Raw genomic sequence first — 18,673 nt, 5'->3', positions numbered from 1 at the left:
AGTGCAGTATACATATATACAGCCTCCTCGTCCTCTGCTCTCTGTCTCCCTCTGCCGGTCACTCTGGGGTAGTGCAGTATACATATATACAGCCTCCTCGTCCTCTGCTCTCTGTCTCCTCTGCTGGTCACTCTGGGGCAGTGCAGTATACATATATACAGCCTCCTCGTCCTCCGCTCTCTGTCTCCCTCTGCTGGTCACTCTGGGGCAGTGCAGTATACATATATACAGCCTCCTCGTCCTCCGCTCTCTGTCTCCCTCTGCTGGTCACTCTGGGGTAGTGCAGTATACATATATACAGCCTCCTCGTCCTCCGCTCTCTGTCTCCCTCTGCCGGTCATTCTGGGGTAGTGCAGTATACATATATACAACCTCCTCGTCCTCCCTTCTCTGTCTCCCTATACCACGCTGAAGATGGCGGTGTGGCGCTGATATACGGTGGCCGGGATGGGATTGGTCGGGTCTGTCATCCCGGAAGTGCTGATCTTATTTTCACCATAGTAACACGCGGCCGGTGCAGAATGTTTCCTGAGCTGAGCGCCCTGCTGGGGGCGGAGCCGGAGAATCCGGAGCGGGTGAGAGCAGCGGGTGTTGTCTGATCTGTCCCGTGGATATCTGCAGTCAAGATGGCGGCGCTTTGTACAGCACAATACAGACGATCTCCGCACCCTACAGCCGCCAGCTTCCCTGCAAACCCCCTCGGACCCGCACCCCTGTGATGACCCTTAGCTTTACGATCACCTGCCCCTGAGTAATGACCTGCCCCCCAGTGATTCCCCCCCACAATCGCCCGCACCCCCGCGATGACCTGTACTCTCGCGTTTGCCTGCCCCTAGAGTGATAACCCGCACCCCAGCTATCCTTCCGCCATCATCCGTACCCCTGTCATCGCCTGGCCCTGAGTGACCCGCACCCCAGCAATTTCCTGCATGACCCTTAGCTCCGCGATCGCCCGCGCACCCCTGTGATGGACTGGACTCCCCGCGATCGCCCGCACCCCTGTGATGAGCTGGACTCCCCGCGATCGCCCGCACCCCTGTGATGGACTGGACTCCCCGCGATCGCCCGCACCCCTGTGATGAGCTGGACTCCCCGCGATCGCCCGCACCCCTGTGATGAGCTGGACTCCCCGCGATCGCCCGCACGACTGTGATGAGCTGGACTCCCTGCGACCGCCCGCACCCCTGTGATGAGCTGGACTCCCTGCGATTGCCCGCACCCCTGCGATGAGCTGGACTCCCCGCGATCGCCCGCACGACTGTGATGAGCTGGACTCCCCGCGATCGCCCGCACGACTGTGATGAGCTGGACTCCCCGCGATCGCCCGCACCCCTGCGATGAGCTGGACTCCCTGCGACCGCCCGCACCCCTGCGATGAGCTGGACTCCCTGCGATTGCCCGCACCCCTGCGATGAGCTGGACTCCCTGCGATTGCCCGCACCCCTGCGATGAGCTGGACTCCCCGCGATCGCCCGCACGACTGTGATGAGCTGGACTCCCCGCGATCGCCCGCACCCCTGTGATGAGCTGGACTCCCTGCGACCGCCCGCACCCCTGCGATGAGCTGGACTCCCTGCGATTGCCCGCACCCCTGCGATGAGCTGGACTCCCTGCGATTGCCCGCACCCCTGCGATGAGCTGGACTCCCCGCGACCGCCCGCACCCCTGTGATGAGCTGGACTCCCCGCGATTGCCTGCACCCCTGTGATGAGCTGGACTCCCTGCGATTGCCCGCACCCCTGCGATGAGCTGGACTCCCTGCGATTGCCCGCACCCCTGCGATGAGCTGGACTCCCCGCGATTGCCTGCACCCCTGTGATGAGCTGTACTCCCTGCGATTGCCCGCACCCCTGCGATGAGCTGGACTCCCTGCGATTGCCCGCACCCCTGCGATGAGCTGGACTCCCTGCGATTGCCCGCACCCCTGCGATGGACTCTACTCCCCGCGATCGCCCGCACCCCTGTGATGAGTTGGACTCCCCGCGATCGCCCGCACCCCTGTGATGGACTCTACTCCCCGCGACCGCCCGCACCCCTGTGATGAGTTGGACTCCCCGCGATCGCCCGCACCCCTGTGATGGACTGGACTCCTCGCGATCGCCCGCACCCCTGTGATGGACTGGACTCCCCGCGATCGCCCGCACCCCTGTGATGGACTGGACTCCCCGCAATCGCCCGCACCCCTGTGATGGACTGGACTCCCCGCGATCGCCCGCACCCCTGTGATGGACTGGACTCCCCGCGATCGCCCGCACCCCTGTGATGGACTGGACTCCCCGCGATCGCCCGCACCCCTGTGATGGACTGGACTCCCCACAATCGCCCGCACCCCTGTGATGGACTGGACTCCCCGCAATCGCCCGCACCCCTGTGATGGACTGGACTCCCCGCGACCGCCCGCACCCCTGTGATGGACTGGACTCCCCGCGATCGCCCGCACCCCTGCAATGAGCTCTAGTCCTCACAATTGCCCGCACCCCTGTGATGAGCTGGACTCCCGCGATTGCCCGCACCCCTGTGATGAGCTGGACCCCGCGATCCCTTGGACTCTTATTGCTGTGCAGGGGGCAATGTTTCTCTTAGGACCTGTGGCCACTGGCTGATATTATATGGAGACCACATGACCAATCACTTGGGGTCACATTGTGGCCCCCTGACAATGCTGGGAGTTGTAGTTCCTCTGGTTTGGGGTCACGGTTTCCTCGTGTCTTTCAGCGGCAGTTCACCCTGATCAGCGGCCACAAGACGGACGCCGGCTTCCTGCTGCATCACTTCATGTCCTATTACCTGAAGGGTAAGCGATACAGATGATGTCATCGTTCTGGAGGCGGGGCTTATTCTGTTGTTTCCAATGGTAACGAGCCGTTTTATCCCGGCAGCTGGGTGTCGCGTCTGCTTCGTGGCTCTCGCTCAGTCGTTCAGTCACTACAGCATCATCGGCCAGAAGCTGGTGAGTCCCGAGAATGGGGAGAACGAGGACGGCTCCTCCGGGGCCGGAAATACATCAACCGGAAGTATAGTCTGCTAAACTCAAATCACTGCAGGCATCACTGTATTATGCTCCAGAGCTGCACTCACTATTCTGCTGGTGCAGTCACTGTGTACATACATTACATTACTGATCCTGTATTACGCTCCAGAGCTGCACTCACTATTCTGCTGGTGCAGTCACTGTGTACATACATTACTGATCCTGAGTTACCTCCTGTATTATGCTCCAGAGCTGCACCCACTATTCTGCTGGTGCAGTCACTGTGTACATACATTACATTACTGATCCTGAGTTACCTCCTGTATTATACTCCAGAGCTGCACTCACTATTCTGCTGGTGCAGTCACTGTGTACATACATTACATTACTGATCCTGAGTTACCTCCTGTATTATACTCCGGAGCTGCACTCACTATTCTGCTGGTGCAGTCACTGTGTACATACATACTGATCCTGAGTTACCTCCTGTATTATACTCCAGAGCTGCACTCACTATTCTGCTGGTGCAGTCACTGTGTACATACATTACATTACTGATCCTGAGTTACCTCCTGTATTATACTCCAGAGCTGCACTCACTATTCTGCTGGTGCAGTCACTGTGTACATACATTACATTACTGATCCTGAGTTACCTCCTGTATTATACTCCAGAGCTGCACTCACTATTCTGATTGCTGATTCTGATTCCTGGCCCCGAGCATTTTGGCGTCCGCTCATCGCTCCTCTCAGGTTTCTGTTCCTTCCTCTCCGCAGGGAGTGAATCTGGGCAGCGCTCGTGATCGGGGGCAGCTGACGTTCCTGGAGGGGCTCAGATCTTACACCCGTCTGTTGTTTACAGACTCTCCAGAGACTGAAGCCGACAATCCGCTGCGGTTTCTAAGGTCAGTAGCACTCCTCTAGGATCAGTGACTCCAGACTAGCTGCATTGTAGTGTAAGGTTCGCTATGCTTTACACTGCAGCTCTGCTTGCTCAGTTTGGTTTAGCAAGAAGTTAGTACATGGAAGACTGACTATATAACATGCACAAGGGAGGGACTGAAGAATATCAGGGGACAGGCGCACGTTGGGGGGGGAGGGACTGAAGAATATCAGGGGACAGGCGCACGTTGGGGGGGAGGGACTGAAGAATATCAGGGGACAGGCGCACGTGGGGGGGAGGGACTTCTGAATAATAGGGGAAAAGCGCACGTGGGGGGGGAGAGGGACTGAAGAATATCAGGGGACAGGCGTGTGGTGGAGGGGGGTCTCCACAGGGGGAGGAGTGTGTAAGGGAAGGAGTCCAGAGAGCGGCTTTAATATCATTGTTGATCTAAAGCTGAAATGAATCCGGACGGGAACAATCGCTCTTCTTTCTCTTTTAGGACAGGGAGTGACCTCCGACCCCTCTATGACTTCATTACTGCCGCACTGACGCCCTCTGCAGGGGAACAGTGGAAATGCCCGGTGCTGATTATCGATGATGTCAGTGTTCTGCTCAGTCTGGGGGTCACCACCCGACAAGTGCAAGACTTCATCCACTACTGCAGAGCCAGCGTGTGCCACCGCTACCAGGTGTGTGCCCTCAGCCACACGCACAAAATCTGTGGTGTTACATAGGACTGCAGGTGACATCTACTACATTATCTGTACTCAGAGAGATATCACTGTGTTATCTGTGGTGTTACATAGGACTGCAGGTGACATCTACTACATTATCTGTACTCAGAGATATCACTGTGTTATCTGTGGTGTTACATAGGACTGCAGGTGACATCTACTACATTATCTGTACTCAGAGATATCACTGTGTTATCTGTGGTGTTACATAGGACTGCAGGTGACATCTACTACATTATCTGTATTCAGAGATATCACTGTGTTATCTGTGGTGTTACATAGGACTGCAGGTGACCTCTACTACATTATCTGTACTCAGAGATATCACTGTGTTATCTGTGGTGTTACATAGGACTGCAGGTGACATCTACTACATTATCTGTACTCAGAGATATCACTGTGTTATCTGTGGTGTTACATAGGACTGCAGGTGACATCTACTACATTATCTGTATTCAGAGATATCACTGTGTTATCTGTGGTGTTACATAGGACTGCAGGTGACATCTACTACATTATCTGTATTCAGAGATATCACTGTGTTATCTGTGGTGTTACATAGGACTGCAGGTGACCTCTACTACATTATCTGTACTCAGATATCACTGTGTTATCTGTGGTGTTACATAAGACTGCATGTGACATCTACTACATTATCTGTGCTCAGAGATATCACTGTGTTATCTGTGGTGTTACATAGGACTGCAGGTGACATCTACATTATCTGTACTCAGAGAGATATCACTGTGTTATCTGTGGTGTTACATAGGACTGCAGGTGACATCTACTACATTATCTGTACTCAGAGAGATATCACTGTGTTATCTGTGGTGTTACATAGCACTGCAGGTGACATCTACTACATTATCTGTACTCAGAGAGATATCACTGTGTTATCTGTGGTGTTACATGGGACTGCAGGTGACATCTACTACATTATCTGTACTCATTAGAAATAGATCACTGTGTTATCTGTGGTGTTACATAGGACTGCAGGTGACATCTACTACATTATCTGTACTCATTAGAAATAGATCACTGTGTTATCTGTGGTGTTACATAGGACTGCAGGTGACATCTGCTACATTATCTGTATGCAGAGAGATATCACTGTGTTATCTGTGGTGTTACATAGGACTGCAGGTGACATCTACTACATTATCTGTACTCAGAGATATCACTGTGTTATCTGTGGTGTTACATAGGACTGCAGGTGACATCTACTACATTATCTATACTCATTAGAAATAGATCACTGCACAGACCTAATCATTAATTGCTGGTTACCACAATAATAATATATCAACCCAAAGAAAGAGTGGTATGACTCCAATTAATTAAAATCACCATTTTTATTGATACAATATAGAATAAAATTAGTTCACAACAAGGGTCCTCAGTTTTAAGTAAGTTGTACCGTACACCAGATTAGATTAGTAATAATAATTCATGTAAGGCATCAATATATATGGTATAATAACCACCAATATTAAGCATATACAACTGTAATATAGTACTGCAGTTACATAGTTTAGTAAAGTATATAGTCTAGTACCAAAAACAATGCAGTTGCAATTAAGACAGTTATATAATTAAGGTTAAACCCAGTAAGATCAACTGTGCATGTGACAAGGCGCTCACAGTGAAGTTAATTGCATCCACATAAACCGGCATAAACTAGCAACCTTCCATCACACTCAACAACAGGAGATCAAGAAAATACATTAAGGGTTAACCATACTAACCAGTGTAAGTGACGGTACCGCAAGAAACAGTCCCTACGCGCGTTTCACCTCTTCATCAGGGGACGTATATATATACCCTTAATGTATTTTCTTGATCTCCTGTTGTTGAGTGTGATGGAAGGTTGCTAGTTTATGCCGGTTTATGTGGATGCAATTAACTTCACTGTGAGCGCCTTGTCACATGCACAGTTGATCTTACTGGGTTTAACCTTAATTATATAACTGTCTTAATTGCAACTGCATTGTTTTTGGTACTAGACTATATACTTTACTAAACTATGTAACTGCAGTACTATATTACAGTTGTATATGCTTAATATTGGTGGTTATTATACCATATATATTGATGCCTTACATGAATTATTATTACTAATCTAATCTGGTGTACGGTACAACTTACTTAAAACTGAGGACCCTTGTTGTGAACTAATTTTATTCTATAGTGTATCAATAAAAATGGTGATTTTAATTAATTGGAGTCATACCACTCTTTCTTTGGGTTGATATATTATCTGTACTCAGAGAGATAACACAATATCTGTGGTGTTACATAGGACTGCAGGTGACATCTACATTATCTGTACTCAGATCTCACTGAGTTGTGTGGTGTTACATAGGACTGCAGGTGATATATACTTCATTATCTGTACTCATATCACTATTTCTGTGGCGTTACATAGGACTGCAGGTGACATCTACTACATTATCTGTACTCAGAGACATATCTCTGTTATCTGTGGTGTTACATAGGACTGCAGGTGACATCTACTACATTATCTGTACTGCTATCACTCTTATGAGTGGTGTTACATAGGACTGCAGGTGACCGCAGTCTGTCCTCTCTCTCTCAGGGGGCCGTGGTGTGCCTGCTGCAGGGGGATGATGGGGCGGAGGACGCTGATAGTGAGCGGCTGCTGAAGTCTCTGTGGCACCAGAGTGGGCTTGTCCTGCAGGCGGAGGGTCTCGTCACCGGCTTCTGTAAGGACGTGCATGGACAGGTGAGTGATGAAAGAGACTTAAAGCAAAACCGTCCTGTAAATTCTTATTTCATATATTAATAATTCACATGAAAATGCGAAACTGTAATAATCTTATCAGAGAAATCGTCTTCCTTCTGCCAGAATTTATCCGTCATTAGCAATATTCTGAGCTAAAATCTGTGTTCAGTGAAGACTTTCCCATCACTGAGAGGAGACAGGGGCTGGTGCTGATGAGATCTTATGTCAATAGATGAGGGGCGGAGCTCTGCCTCTAGCTCCTCCCTCCTATCAGCATAGAATCTCATCAGTACCAACCACTATCTCCTATGTGGATAGAAGAGGGAGGAGATGGGAGACCACGTGCCGCACACAGGTGGCATCCATGTGACATGGACCTGAAATTAAATGCATTCAAGAAGTCAAAGATATGCAGAGATGATGGATAGCGAGTAGCCAGCAAAATAAATAATTGGGCAAAAAAAAAAAACGATGTGGGGTTCCCCCTATTTTTCATAACCAACAAAAGTTAAGTAGACAGCTGGGGGCTGGAATTATTTCCCAGCCTAAAAATTGCAGCTTGCAGCCGCCCCATAAGTGGCACATCACTTTACATGTTCCAATTCTGACACTTTGCCTGACTCTTCCTGATTGCCCTGGTGCGGTGGCAATCAGGGAGATTATAGTTTGGGTTGATGCCAGCTGTGTAGTGTCAGCTGTCATCAAGCCCAGGGGTTAGTACTGGAGAGGAGTCTATCAGACGTCCGCATTACTAACCCAGTAAGTTAAAAAACAAAACACACAATTTATATCAATAAACACTCGCTCAAACGTTCCCTCGTTTAGCATTTTATTAAAATAAAAAAAAAAAACCCCATGAAAGTATGCCGTAGTCCACTGGATCCGACGTCGTCCGAAGAACGATATCTGGGGGAAAAAAAAAATAAATACACAAATAAAACCAGACACGCACCCTTGTTCACCTCTCTATACAAAAGTAAAAAATCCAGCTGGTCCGACCTAGTCCAGGGATTACAGTGAACAAAGTCTATGGAACCTCGTTCTGACACTCCATAGACTTTGCTTAGAGGCAGTACCAGGTGACGGTGCGCTGTGTGCGGTGACATTAGTAACATGTTTGCTGTTCACGGTCACTCCTGGTCACATTGCGCTATAAGTGACTTAGTGATTGAGGAGTAATGATAACATTACTGATATCACTGCTGTTCAGAGGGGCCGAGTCTCGGGCAGTGCAGCGTCACCCGGAATTGCCTGTAAGCAAAGTCTATGGAGTGTCAGAACGAGGCTTCATAGACTTTGTCAGTCGTTTGAATGCCAGGACTACATCGGACCAGCTGGGATTTTTTTTTTTTTTTTTTAATAAAGTTGTGAACGAGGTGGTAAGTGTCTTGTCTTAATTCTCTTTGTATTTTTTTTTAATTTTTTTCCAGACATTATTTAGACTACGGGAAAGCGGCATGTGGCTTTTTTTTAATACAATGGTAAATAAGGGAAGTTTCGGGAGTGTTTATTGAAATTTATTTTTTTTTTTTTAATTACTGGGTTAGTAATAGGGGTGTCTGATAAGACACCTCTTCATTACTAACCCCTGGGCTTAATGCCAGCTGACATCAAACCCAGAAAACATTAGCCTGATTGCCACGACACCAGGGCAAATTGGTAAGAACCAGAAATGGAGCAATTAATCTGGGGCGGCTGTGGGCTGCTATTTTTAGGCTGGTGTGTGCCCAATAACCATGGACCTTCCTAGCCTGATAATATCAGACCCCAGCTGTCTGCTTTATCATTATTGGTTATCAAGAATGGAGGGGACCTCACATAGTTTGTTTGTTTTCTTCAAATTATTTATTTGGGTAATAGATTTTACAGCTATGTGCACATCTTTAACAGACAAATTAATTTCAGCATCATGCATTTTTTGTCTGGTACATGTCACACGGATGGGCAAAACGGCCTGTGCCAGTAATGCATTTTTGTTAATATACATGTGAAGGGGACCTCAGAGTATATTTCCAGGGGCACGGCTGCAGTCCATCATCGTTTGCTTCTTGCATTGTGACTGGGGGGTGTTTCCGCTTTGTACCCCACTCACAGCTGACAATCACCCGGAGGACACAGCATCGACACCAGCCGCTCATCTACCAGTATAAAATCCACGACAAGACCGTCAGCTTCTTTGCCAGGGGATTGTCTGCAGCCGTCCTGTAATGCAGAGGCGCCCATCACTCCGATGCCCACAGATGACAGCCGGGCAGCAGACGCTCTTATCTTCTATCACAGACTGAGGTGGAAGAGGCGACGCGTATACACTTTCATGGAGGGATGTAAGGACTCCTGCTCTGGGTGGTGCTGGAGCAGCCGCTCTATATACGCTGTATACTATATATATACTACGTGGTCTGGGAACACCTTCCGTAAAGGTGGAGACCTGAACTGCACATTGGTGTTTTTCTTCGATGGCGACATCCACCAGGACTAATGTGTTGTGGATTTGCTGCATCACATTCCAGAGCTTATGATGTAAAAGAAATAATGCTGTGGATTTCACTCTTTTATATATAGAGGGCAGTCTATAATGGGAACCCATAGTATGTTATCTCTGTGCTACAGTTGTACTGAGCATGCTCCGAGCTTCATAGTAACCACCAATCGCTTATACAGGCTAATTGGGTGCCCTTTACTGGTAGCGTGGGCTCTCTTAGGGTTCAGGGATGCGGTTTATAGAGCAAGAGGAATGAAGCTATTACATTATAGATATTTAATCCAACAATTAAGCACTGTTTATAAAGAAATATATAAAGGGGATAATATAGCATATACAGTCCCATAAAAATAAAAGGGATAAATAAATGAAAGTTACTAGACCTGGTGCCACAGGAAAGGGCGCAGCTCTTACCATGGGGAACACTTCTATTAGGAAAATGATGCAGTCTTACAGAACGCTGTATTGAAGCTGCTTAAAACAAGTAAGGGTCACTTCTACCTCCCCTGGTGACATCAAATGGGGGGGTGCTAATTCATTTGAGGCTTAGGTACCAAAATTTATGAGATTTCCAATCTTAAAGGGAATCTGTCACCAGGTTTTTGCCACCTAATCTGAGAGCAACATAATGTAGAAGCAGAGATCCTGATTCCAGTGATGTCACTTACTGGGCTGCTTAGAGTAGTTTTGATAATCTCCTGCTGATAAAATTACTGTTAATCAGTACAGGACTATCTAGTTCTGTATAACTGCTAGATCTGCAGCAGAGAAAGAAGGGAATTTTGTTTACTTCCCGTAAATTCCTTTTCTTCTAGCTCCAATTGGAAGACCCAGACAATTGGGTGTATAGCTACTGCCTCCGGAGGCCACACAAAGCATTACACTAAAAAGTGTAAGGCCCCTCCCCTTCTGGCTATACACCCCCCCGTGGGATCACGGGCTCCTCAGTTTTAGTGCAAAAGCAAGAAGGAGGAAAGCCAATAACTGTTTTAAAGACAAATTCAACCCGAGAAACCACCTCGGAGAACTGAACTGTTCAACATGAACAACATGTGCACCCGAAAAAACCAAACTCCCTAAGAAAACAGGGCGGGTGCTGGGTCTCCCAATTGGAGCTAGAAGAAAAGGAATTTACGGTAAGTAAACAAAATTCCCTTCTTCTTTGTCGCTCCTAATTGGGAGACCCAGACAATTGGGACGTCCAAAAGCAGTCCCTGGGTGGGTAAAAGAATACCTCGTGATAGGGCCGACAAGCAGCCCTTTCCTACAGGTGAGCCACCGCCGCCTGAAGGACTTGTCTACCTAGGCCGGCATCCGCCGAAGCGTAGGTATGCACCTGATAATGCTTGGTAAAAGTGTGCAGACTCGACCAGGTATCCGCCTGGCACACCTGCTGAGCCGTAGCCTGGTGCCGTAATGCCCAGGACGCACCCACGGCTCTGGTAGAATGGGCCTTCAGTCCTGATGGAATCGGAAGCCCAGCAGAACGGTAGGTGTGAAGAATTGGTTCCTTGATCCACCGCGCAAGGGTGGATTTGGAAGCTTGCGACCCTTTACGCTGACCAGCGACAAGGACAAAAAGTGCATCCGAGCGGCGCAGAGACGCCGTGCGGGAAATGTAGATCCTGAGTGCCCTCACCAGATCCAATAAATGCAAACCCTTTTCAAATTGGTGAACTGGATGCGGACACAAAGACTGTAAAGTGATATCTTGATTGAGATGAAAAGAAGATACCACCTTGGGAAGAAATTCTGGAATTGGACGCAGAACTACCTTGTCCTGGTGAAACACCAGGAATGGAGATCTGCATGATAACGCCGCCAGCTCGGACACTCTCCGAAGAGACGTGACCGCCACTAGAAAGGCCACTTTCTGGGAAAGACGAGAAAGGGAAACTTCCTTCATAGGCTCGAAAGGCGGCTTCTGGAGAGCAATTAGAACCTTGTTCAGGTCCCAGGGCTCCAACGGCCGCTTGTAAGGGGGAACGAAATGACAAACCCCTTGCAGGAACGTGCGTACCTGAGGAAGTCGCGCTAGGCGTTTTTGAAAAAATACGGATAGCGCGGAGACTTGACCTTTAAGGGAGCCAAGCGACAAACCTTTTTCCAACCTAGACTGCAGGAAGGAAAGAAAAGTAGGCAATGCGAATGGCCAGGGAGAAACTCCCTGAGCAGAGCACCAAGATAAGAATATCTTCCACGTCCTGTGGTAGATCTTGGCGGAGGATGGCTTCCTAGCCTGTCTCATGGTGGCAATCACTTCATGAGATAACCCTGAGGCCGCTAGGATCCAGGACTCAATGGCCACACAGTCAGGTTCAGGGCCGTAGAATTCAGATGGAAAAACGGCCCTTGAGACAGTAAGTCTGGACGGTCTGGTAGTGCCCACGGATGGCCTACCGTGAGGTGCCACAGATCCGGGTACCACGACCTCCTTGGCCAGTCTGGAGCGACGAGAATGGCGCGGCGGCAGTCGGACCTGATTTTGCGAAGCACTCTGGGCAATAATGCCAGAGGTAGGAACACATACGGTAGCCGGAACTGCGACCAATCTTGAACTAAGGCGTCTGCCGCCAGAGCTCGGTGATCGTGAGACCGTGCCATGAAAACCGGGACTTTGTTGTTGTGCCGTGACGCCATCAGGTCGACGTCCGGCATCCCCCAGCGGCGACAGATCTCCTGAAACACTTCCGGGTGAAGGGACCATTCCCCTGCGTCCATGCCCTGGCGACTGAGAAAGTCTGCTTCCCAGTTTTCCACGCCTGGTATGTGAACTGCGGATATGGTGGATGCCGTGTCTTCCACCCACGTCAGAATCCGCCGGACTTCCTGGAAGGCTTGCCAACTGCGTGTTCCCCCTTGGTGGTTGATGTATGCCACCGCTGTGGAGTTGTCCGACTGAATTCGGATCTGCTTGCCTTCCAGCCACTGTTGGAAGGCTTGTAGGGCAAGATAGACTGCTCTGATTTCCAGAACATTGATCTGAAGGGTGGACTCTTTCCGAGTCCACGTACCTTGCGCCCTGTGGTGGAGAAACACTGCTCCCCACCCTGATAGGCTCGCATCTGTCGTGACCACCGCCCAGGATGGGGGTAGGAACGACTTTCCTTTTGACAATGAGGTGGGAAGAAGCCACCACCGGAGAGAGTCTTTGGCTGTCTGAGAGAGGGAGACATCCCTGTCTAGGGACGTCGACTTCCCGTCCCATTGGCGGAGAATGTCCCATTGTAGTGGACGCAGATGAAACTGCGCGAAAGGGACTGCTTCTATTGCTGCTACCATCTTCCCTAGGAAGTGCATGAGGCGCCTTAAGGGGTGCGACTGGCCCTGAAGGAGAGATTGGACCCCTTTCTGTAGCGAGCACTGTTTGTCCAGTGGAAGTTTCACTATCGCTGAGAGAGTATGAAACTCCATGCCAAGGTATGTCAGTGATTGGGTCGGGGTTAGATTTGACTTTGAAAAGTTGATAATCCACCCGAAACTCTGGAGAGTCTTCAGTGCCACGTTCAGGCTGTGTTGGCATGCCTCCTGAGAGGGTGCCTTGATAAGTAGATCGTCCAAATACGGGATCACGGAGTGACCCTGAGAGTGCAGGACTGCTACTACTGCTGCCATGACCTTGGTGAAGACCCGTGGGGCTGTCGCCAGCCCGAAAGGTAGAGCTACGAACTGCAGGTGTTCGCTTCCTATAACGAAGCGTAGAAAACGCTGATGCTCTGGCGCAATTGGCACGTGGAGATAAGCATCCTTGATGTCTATTGATGCTAGGAAATCTCCTTGAGACATTGAGGCGATAACGGAGCGGAGAGATTCCATCCGGAACCTCCTGGTTTTTACGTGTTTGTTGAGCAGCTTTAGATCCAGGACTGGACGGAACGACCCGTCCTTCTTTGGCACCACAAACAAATTGGAGTAAAAACCGTGACCTTGTTCCTGAGGAGGAACGGAAGTCACCACTCCTTCCGCCTTTAGAGCGGACACCGCTTGCAGCAGAGCATCGGCTCGGTCGGGCGGTGGAGAAGTTCTGAAGAAGCGAGTTGGAGGACGAGAGCTGAACTCTATCCTGTACCCGTGAGACAGAATGTCTCTCACCCAACGGTCTTTGACCTGTGACAGCCAAATGTCGCCAAAGCGGGAGAGCCTGCCACCGACCGAGGATGCGGAGAGAGGAGGCTGAAAGTCATGAGGAAGCCGTCTTGGTAACGGGTCTTCCGGCTGTCTTTTTTGGGCGTGATTGGGTCCGCCAAGAATCTGAGCCTCTCTGATCCTTTTGAGTCCTTTTGGACGAATAGAATTGGGACCTGCCTGAGCCTCGAAAGGACCGAAAACCAGACTGTCCCCTCCTCTGTTGGGGTTTGTTTTGTCTGGGTTGAGGTAAGGATGAATCCTTACCCTTGGAGTGTTTAATGATTTCATCCAAACGCTCACCAAACAATCGGTCACGAGAAAAAGGCAAACTGGTTAAACACTTCTTGGAAGAAGAATCTGCCTTCCATTCTCTCAACCACAAGGCTCTGCGTAAAACCACGGAGTTGGCGGACGCCACTGCCGTACGGCTCGTAGAGTCTAGGACAGCATTAATCGCGTAAGACGCAAATGCAGACATTTGAGAGGTCAGTGGTGCCACCTGCGGAGCAGATGTACGTGTGACCGTGTCAATCTGTGCAAGACCAGCTGAAATAGCTTGGAGTGCCCATACGGCTGCGAATGCTGGGGCCAACGACGCGCCGATAGCTTCATAGATGGATTTCAGCCAGAGCTCCATCTGTCTATCAGTGGCATCTTTAAGTGCCGCCCCATCTTCCACTGCAACTAAGGATCTAGCTGCAAGCCTGGATATGGGAGGGTCCACCTTGGGACACTGTGTCCAGCCCTTGACAACGTCAGGGGGAAAAGGATAGCGTGTATCTTTAAGTCGTTTGGAGAAACGCTTATCTGGATAAGCGTGGTGTTTCTGGATTGCGTCTCTAAAGTCAGCGTGGTCCAGAAAAGTGCTTAATTTACGCTTGGGATACCTGAAATGGAATTTCTCATGCTGTGAAGCGGACTCCTCTGCAGGAGGAGCTTGCGGAGAAATATCTAACATCTTATTGATGGACGCTATAAGATCATTCACTATGGCGTCACCATCCGGGGTATCTAGATTGAGAGCGGCCCCATTATCAGAATCCTGATCAGTTACATCCGCCTCATCACACAGAGAGTCGTCCCGTTGGGACCCTGACCAGTGTGATGAAGTGGAGGGCCTTTCATAGCGAGGCCGCTTAGGATGTCTGGGACTGTCGTCAGAGTCGTCACCCTGGGGTGCATGTGACACCCCCGGAGCTAGGAAGTGTTGCAGCTGAGGGGGACCAGGGGGCAATGATTCAACAGTGCCCATGGTCTGAGTTACTGGTCTAGACTGCAGTGTCTCAAGAATTTTAGACATAGTCATAGACAATCTGTCAGCAAAAGCTGCAAACTCCGTCCCTGTCACCTGGACAGTATTCACAGGTGGTTCTCCCTGGGTCACTTCTAGCAGAGGCCCCGGCTGAGCAATTGCCACAGGGGCCGAGCACTGCACACAATGGGGGTCAGTGGTACCTGCCGGTAGAATAGCCCCACATGCGGTACAAGCAGCATATAAAGTCCGTGCCTTAGCACTTTTGCTTTTTGCGGACGACATGCTGTGTCTCCTTGAGTAATCTAGGAGGGTATATAGCAGAAAATCACCAGCGACCGTACAGTGCAAACAGCTCAAAATACAAAGTACACTATGGCACAAGTGGGGGAGAGCCCTTAAGGCTGCTTACCGCCCGCTGAAAAGCGGGTGTGAGATCGTAGAATCCCGTGTCTGGGTCTCCCCGTCTCCCCTCTGCAGCTCAGCGTGCAGACAGGAATGGCTGCCGGCGTCCAGTGAAGAGGGGCGGACCGTGGGCGTGCCACAAACAAAAGTGCGGGAAACTGCGTCCTACTGTGCCTAGTGTGAGGGCTGGAGTATGTAAAACAGACTCCAGCCCTCAGCGCTGATGGTCTGCACAGCGTCCCGCCCTCAGCGCTGATGGTCTGCACAGCGTCCCGCCCTCCTCCTGACTGGCAGGTCTGGGGGCGGGAACGATACGAACTAGGCCGCAAAAGCCGGGGACTGTAGTAATCTAGCGCGGCCGTCATATATGCACGGCTAGCGCGGAAGTCCCCGGCGCACCACAAATCCCAGCCGCGACGCAGTAAAACACTGACCCCCGCGGCCGGATCGGCCGTTCGTACTAAGTTTACTCACTCAGCAGAGCTGTAGTGAGGAATGGCACAAGCGCAGCAGCGCTGTTTACCCCGGCGCACTAGCACACCCAGCAATGCTGCAGTGTGCGTGCGGTATGCCCGGGGACACGGAGTACCTTGCTGAAGCAGGGTCCTGACCCTGAGGAAACTCCGCTCCGTATCCAGCAGATCTTCCAGGGCTGTGGATGGAGCACGGTCTCCTGTGCCCGGAGACCGGTAAAGTCCCACTTCGCCCAGAGCCCTAATGGGGATGGGGAAGGAATCAGCATGTGGGCTCCAGCCTCCGTACCCGCAATGGGTACCTCAACCTTAACAAACACCGCCGACAGAAAGTGGGGTGAGAAGGGAGCATGCTGGGGGCCCTAGTATGGGCCCTCTTTTCTTCCATCCGACATAGTCAGCAGCTGCTGCTGACTAAACAGTGGAGCAATGCGTGGATGTCTGGCCTCCTTCGCACAAAGCATAAAAACTGAGGAGCCCGTGATCCCACGGGGGGGTGTATAGCCAGAAGGGGAGGGGCCTTACACTTTTTAGTGTAATACTTTGTGTGGCCTCCGGAGGCAGTAGCTATACACCCAATTGTCTGGGTCTCCCAATTAGGGGCGACAAAGAAATAGTGACTATACAAAATGACAGCAAACAGCTCCGTAAGTGACACATCGCTGGAATCAGGGTCTCTGTCTCTACAGTATGCTGCTCTCAAATGAGGGAGCAAAAACCTGCTGACAGATTCCCTTTAACAATATCCAGACTGGTGCTCCCCCCCAAAAAAAACAATATTCACATCTGATATTTGGCAGAGAAGCGTCTGCTATCTTTGGCCAAATGTGACTGACTAATATTTGCGCAGAAGAAAACAATATCACCTCTCAGCCTGGCGTTACCACCGTGTCCGGACTCCATGTCTGCTCTCCATAAGATAACCTACTTATCTGTTTGCGGTGCCGGCAGCCATGTTTTTACAGGATTGTGTATAAAGGGGTTTTTGCGGGATGGATGGTGGGTGCCGCCTGTTTCCTTCTCACCTCGTTGTCATTACTGTTGTACAAGGTGGAGCCCTGAATATCTCTCAACAGGTTGATTTTCGTTTCTGCACCAGGAATTGAATGTGCTGGACTTTACTGTTCATATATTTGACTGTCAGCGTTGCGAGGTGCAGTGTCCTCCTTGTGCTGAATGGTAAAGTGGTACTGCTGTAGAGTCACGCTCCCTCGCATTAGCTTACCGTTGTCACCAGCTGAGAAGGTGGAGGTCGGTCACTATGGAGAAGATGTATCCATAGAGGTAGGGCTGCAGGGCCCACACTATGGCGGTATACTCCTCCACAGTGGTGTAGGCCACTTCACGGGATAAGAGCTTGGAGCTGAGGTTCTTCACCGTATGCTGTCGCCCACCCCTTATTACCCGGCTGAGTACTGCACTCAGGCCACGCGCCCTGGCATCTGAACTTCAAACCATCGGGAGAGGTCTGAGGTTCGTAGAACTGGGGGATATCCAAGACCGGCTTCCAGCGCTGTAATGGCCCGCTCGACTGTTTGCGGTAGTTTTTTTTTTTTATGAGGTTCGTCAGAGGCTTGGCAAGGACAATATAGTTGGGATACTAACTTTCTCTAGTACCCTGCCATACCTGAGAAGAACATCACCTGCTTCTTGGGCTTTGGGGTAGGCCAGGAGGCGCTGGCATCTACAAGCCCAGGCTCTGGCTTCAGACTATTGCACCACTCACTCGGTGACCGAGACACTGCACCTCTGTGCATATGTGACATTTTCCTGGCTTTACAGATAAGAGCGTCTTGTCCCAGGTGGGTGTGAAAATAGCAATGTAGTCCAAATAATCAACAGCAGACCCATCCAGTCCCTCAAGCAGCTGGTCCAATCACTGGAAAGTGGCAGGAGCATTTCCCAGCCATATTGCAGCGATGACTGAGGACATTTCTGGTGCCTCCGTAGACATGGAAATCTTTCAGAACCTCCACCTCGTTTCCGTGATTGTCAAGCTATCCAGCAACTCATCAACGCGTGGCACGGGTTACGCATCAGGGGCTATGATGGCATTAAGCCTCCTGCAGACCACACACAACAAAGTCCAGTCCTTTTCTGGACCCGGCGAGGTCCATACGCTTTTGGATCAGCCCCAAGGATAACATTTAGTCTCTCGCTTTTGATGTCTTTTTGCACCTCTAGGGAGGTTCAGGATGCAAATTCCCAGACTGGGGAGTAATGACCCCATGTCTACCTCCTGGATGGCTAGCTGTGCCTTCCGTATTACACCATTGAAGGTGGCCAGGAATTCCTCCCGCAGCTGGAACTGCTTCTCTACGGTTAGCTAAGGATTGAATTCCAAGGCCTCAATAGACCTTCCGTCCCGAGCTGCTGCTAACAAGTCCACCAGGACCCCACTCTTGCCTTCATCAGGAAACCTACACACAGGAAGGGTGCAGGCTGCTCTGTCATGATGAGCTTTCATCGTGTTGACATGAAATTCCACCTTTCCTGGTGTGGTCAATGGTGACTACGTAATTCACAGAATTCCCTTATCAGATCAAGGGGGCTCCCTTTTGTATCTGAAGTAGAGGACTTTGAATTGGTAGAACCCCATT

At 50.3% G+C, this 18,673-nt stretch overlaps 1 protein-coding gene across 1 annotated transcript; it reads left to right on the top strand.

The window, feature by feature from the left end:
• Positions 1-403: 403 nt before the first annotated feature.
• Positions 404-17,068, top strand: ELP6 (elongator acetyltransferase complex subunit 6). The gene is made up of 7 exons (XM_075315834.1): positions 404-575; positions 2,716-2,794; positions 2,880-2,950; positions 3,748-3,875; positions 4,356-4,545; positions 7,187-7,333; positions 9,428-17,068. The coding sequence occupies exons 1-7, from the start codon at positions 522-524 to the stop codon at positions 9,539-9,541; spliced, it is 783 nt and encodes a 260-aa protein (XP_075171949.1). The 5' UTR covers positions 404-521; the 3' UTR covers positions 9,542-17,068.
• The last annotated feature ends 1,605 nt before the right edge of the window (positions 17,069-18,673 follow it).

The sequence above is a fragment of the Anomaloglossus baeobatrachus genome, chromosome 6 (genome assembly GCF_048569485.1).
Source record: "Anomaloglossus baeobatrachus isolate aAnoBae1 chromosome 6, aAnoBae1.hap1, whole genome shotgun sequence".
Taxonomy (NCBI): Eukaryota; Metazoa; Chordata; class Amphibia; order Anura; family Aromobatidae; genus Anomaloglossus; species Anomaloglossus baeobatrachus.
The sequence above is the reverse complement of the archived record's forward strand: the minus strand, read 5'-3'. Positions and strand labels throughout refer to the sequence as shown.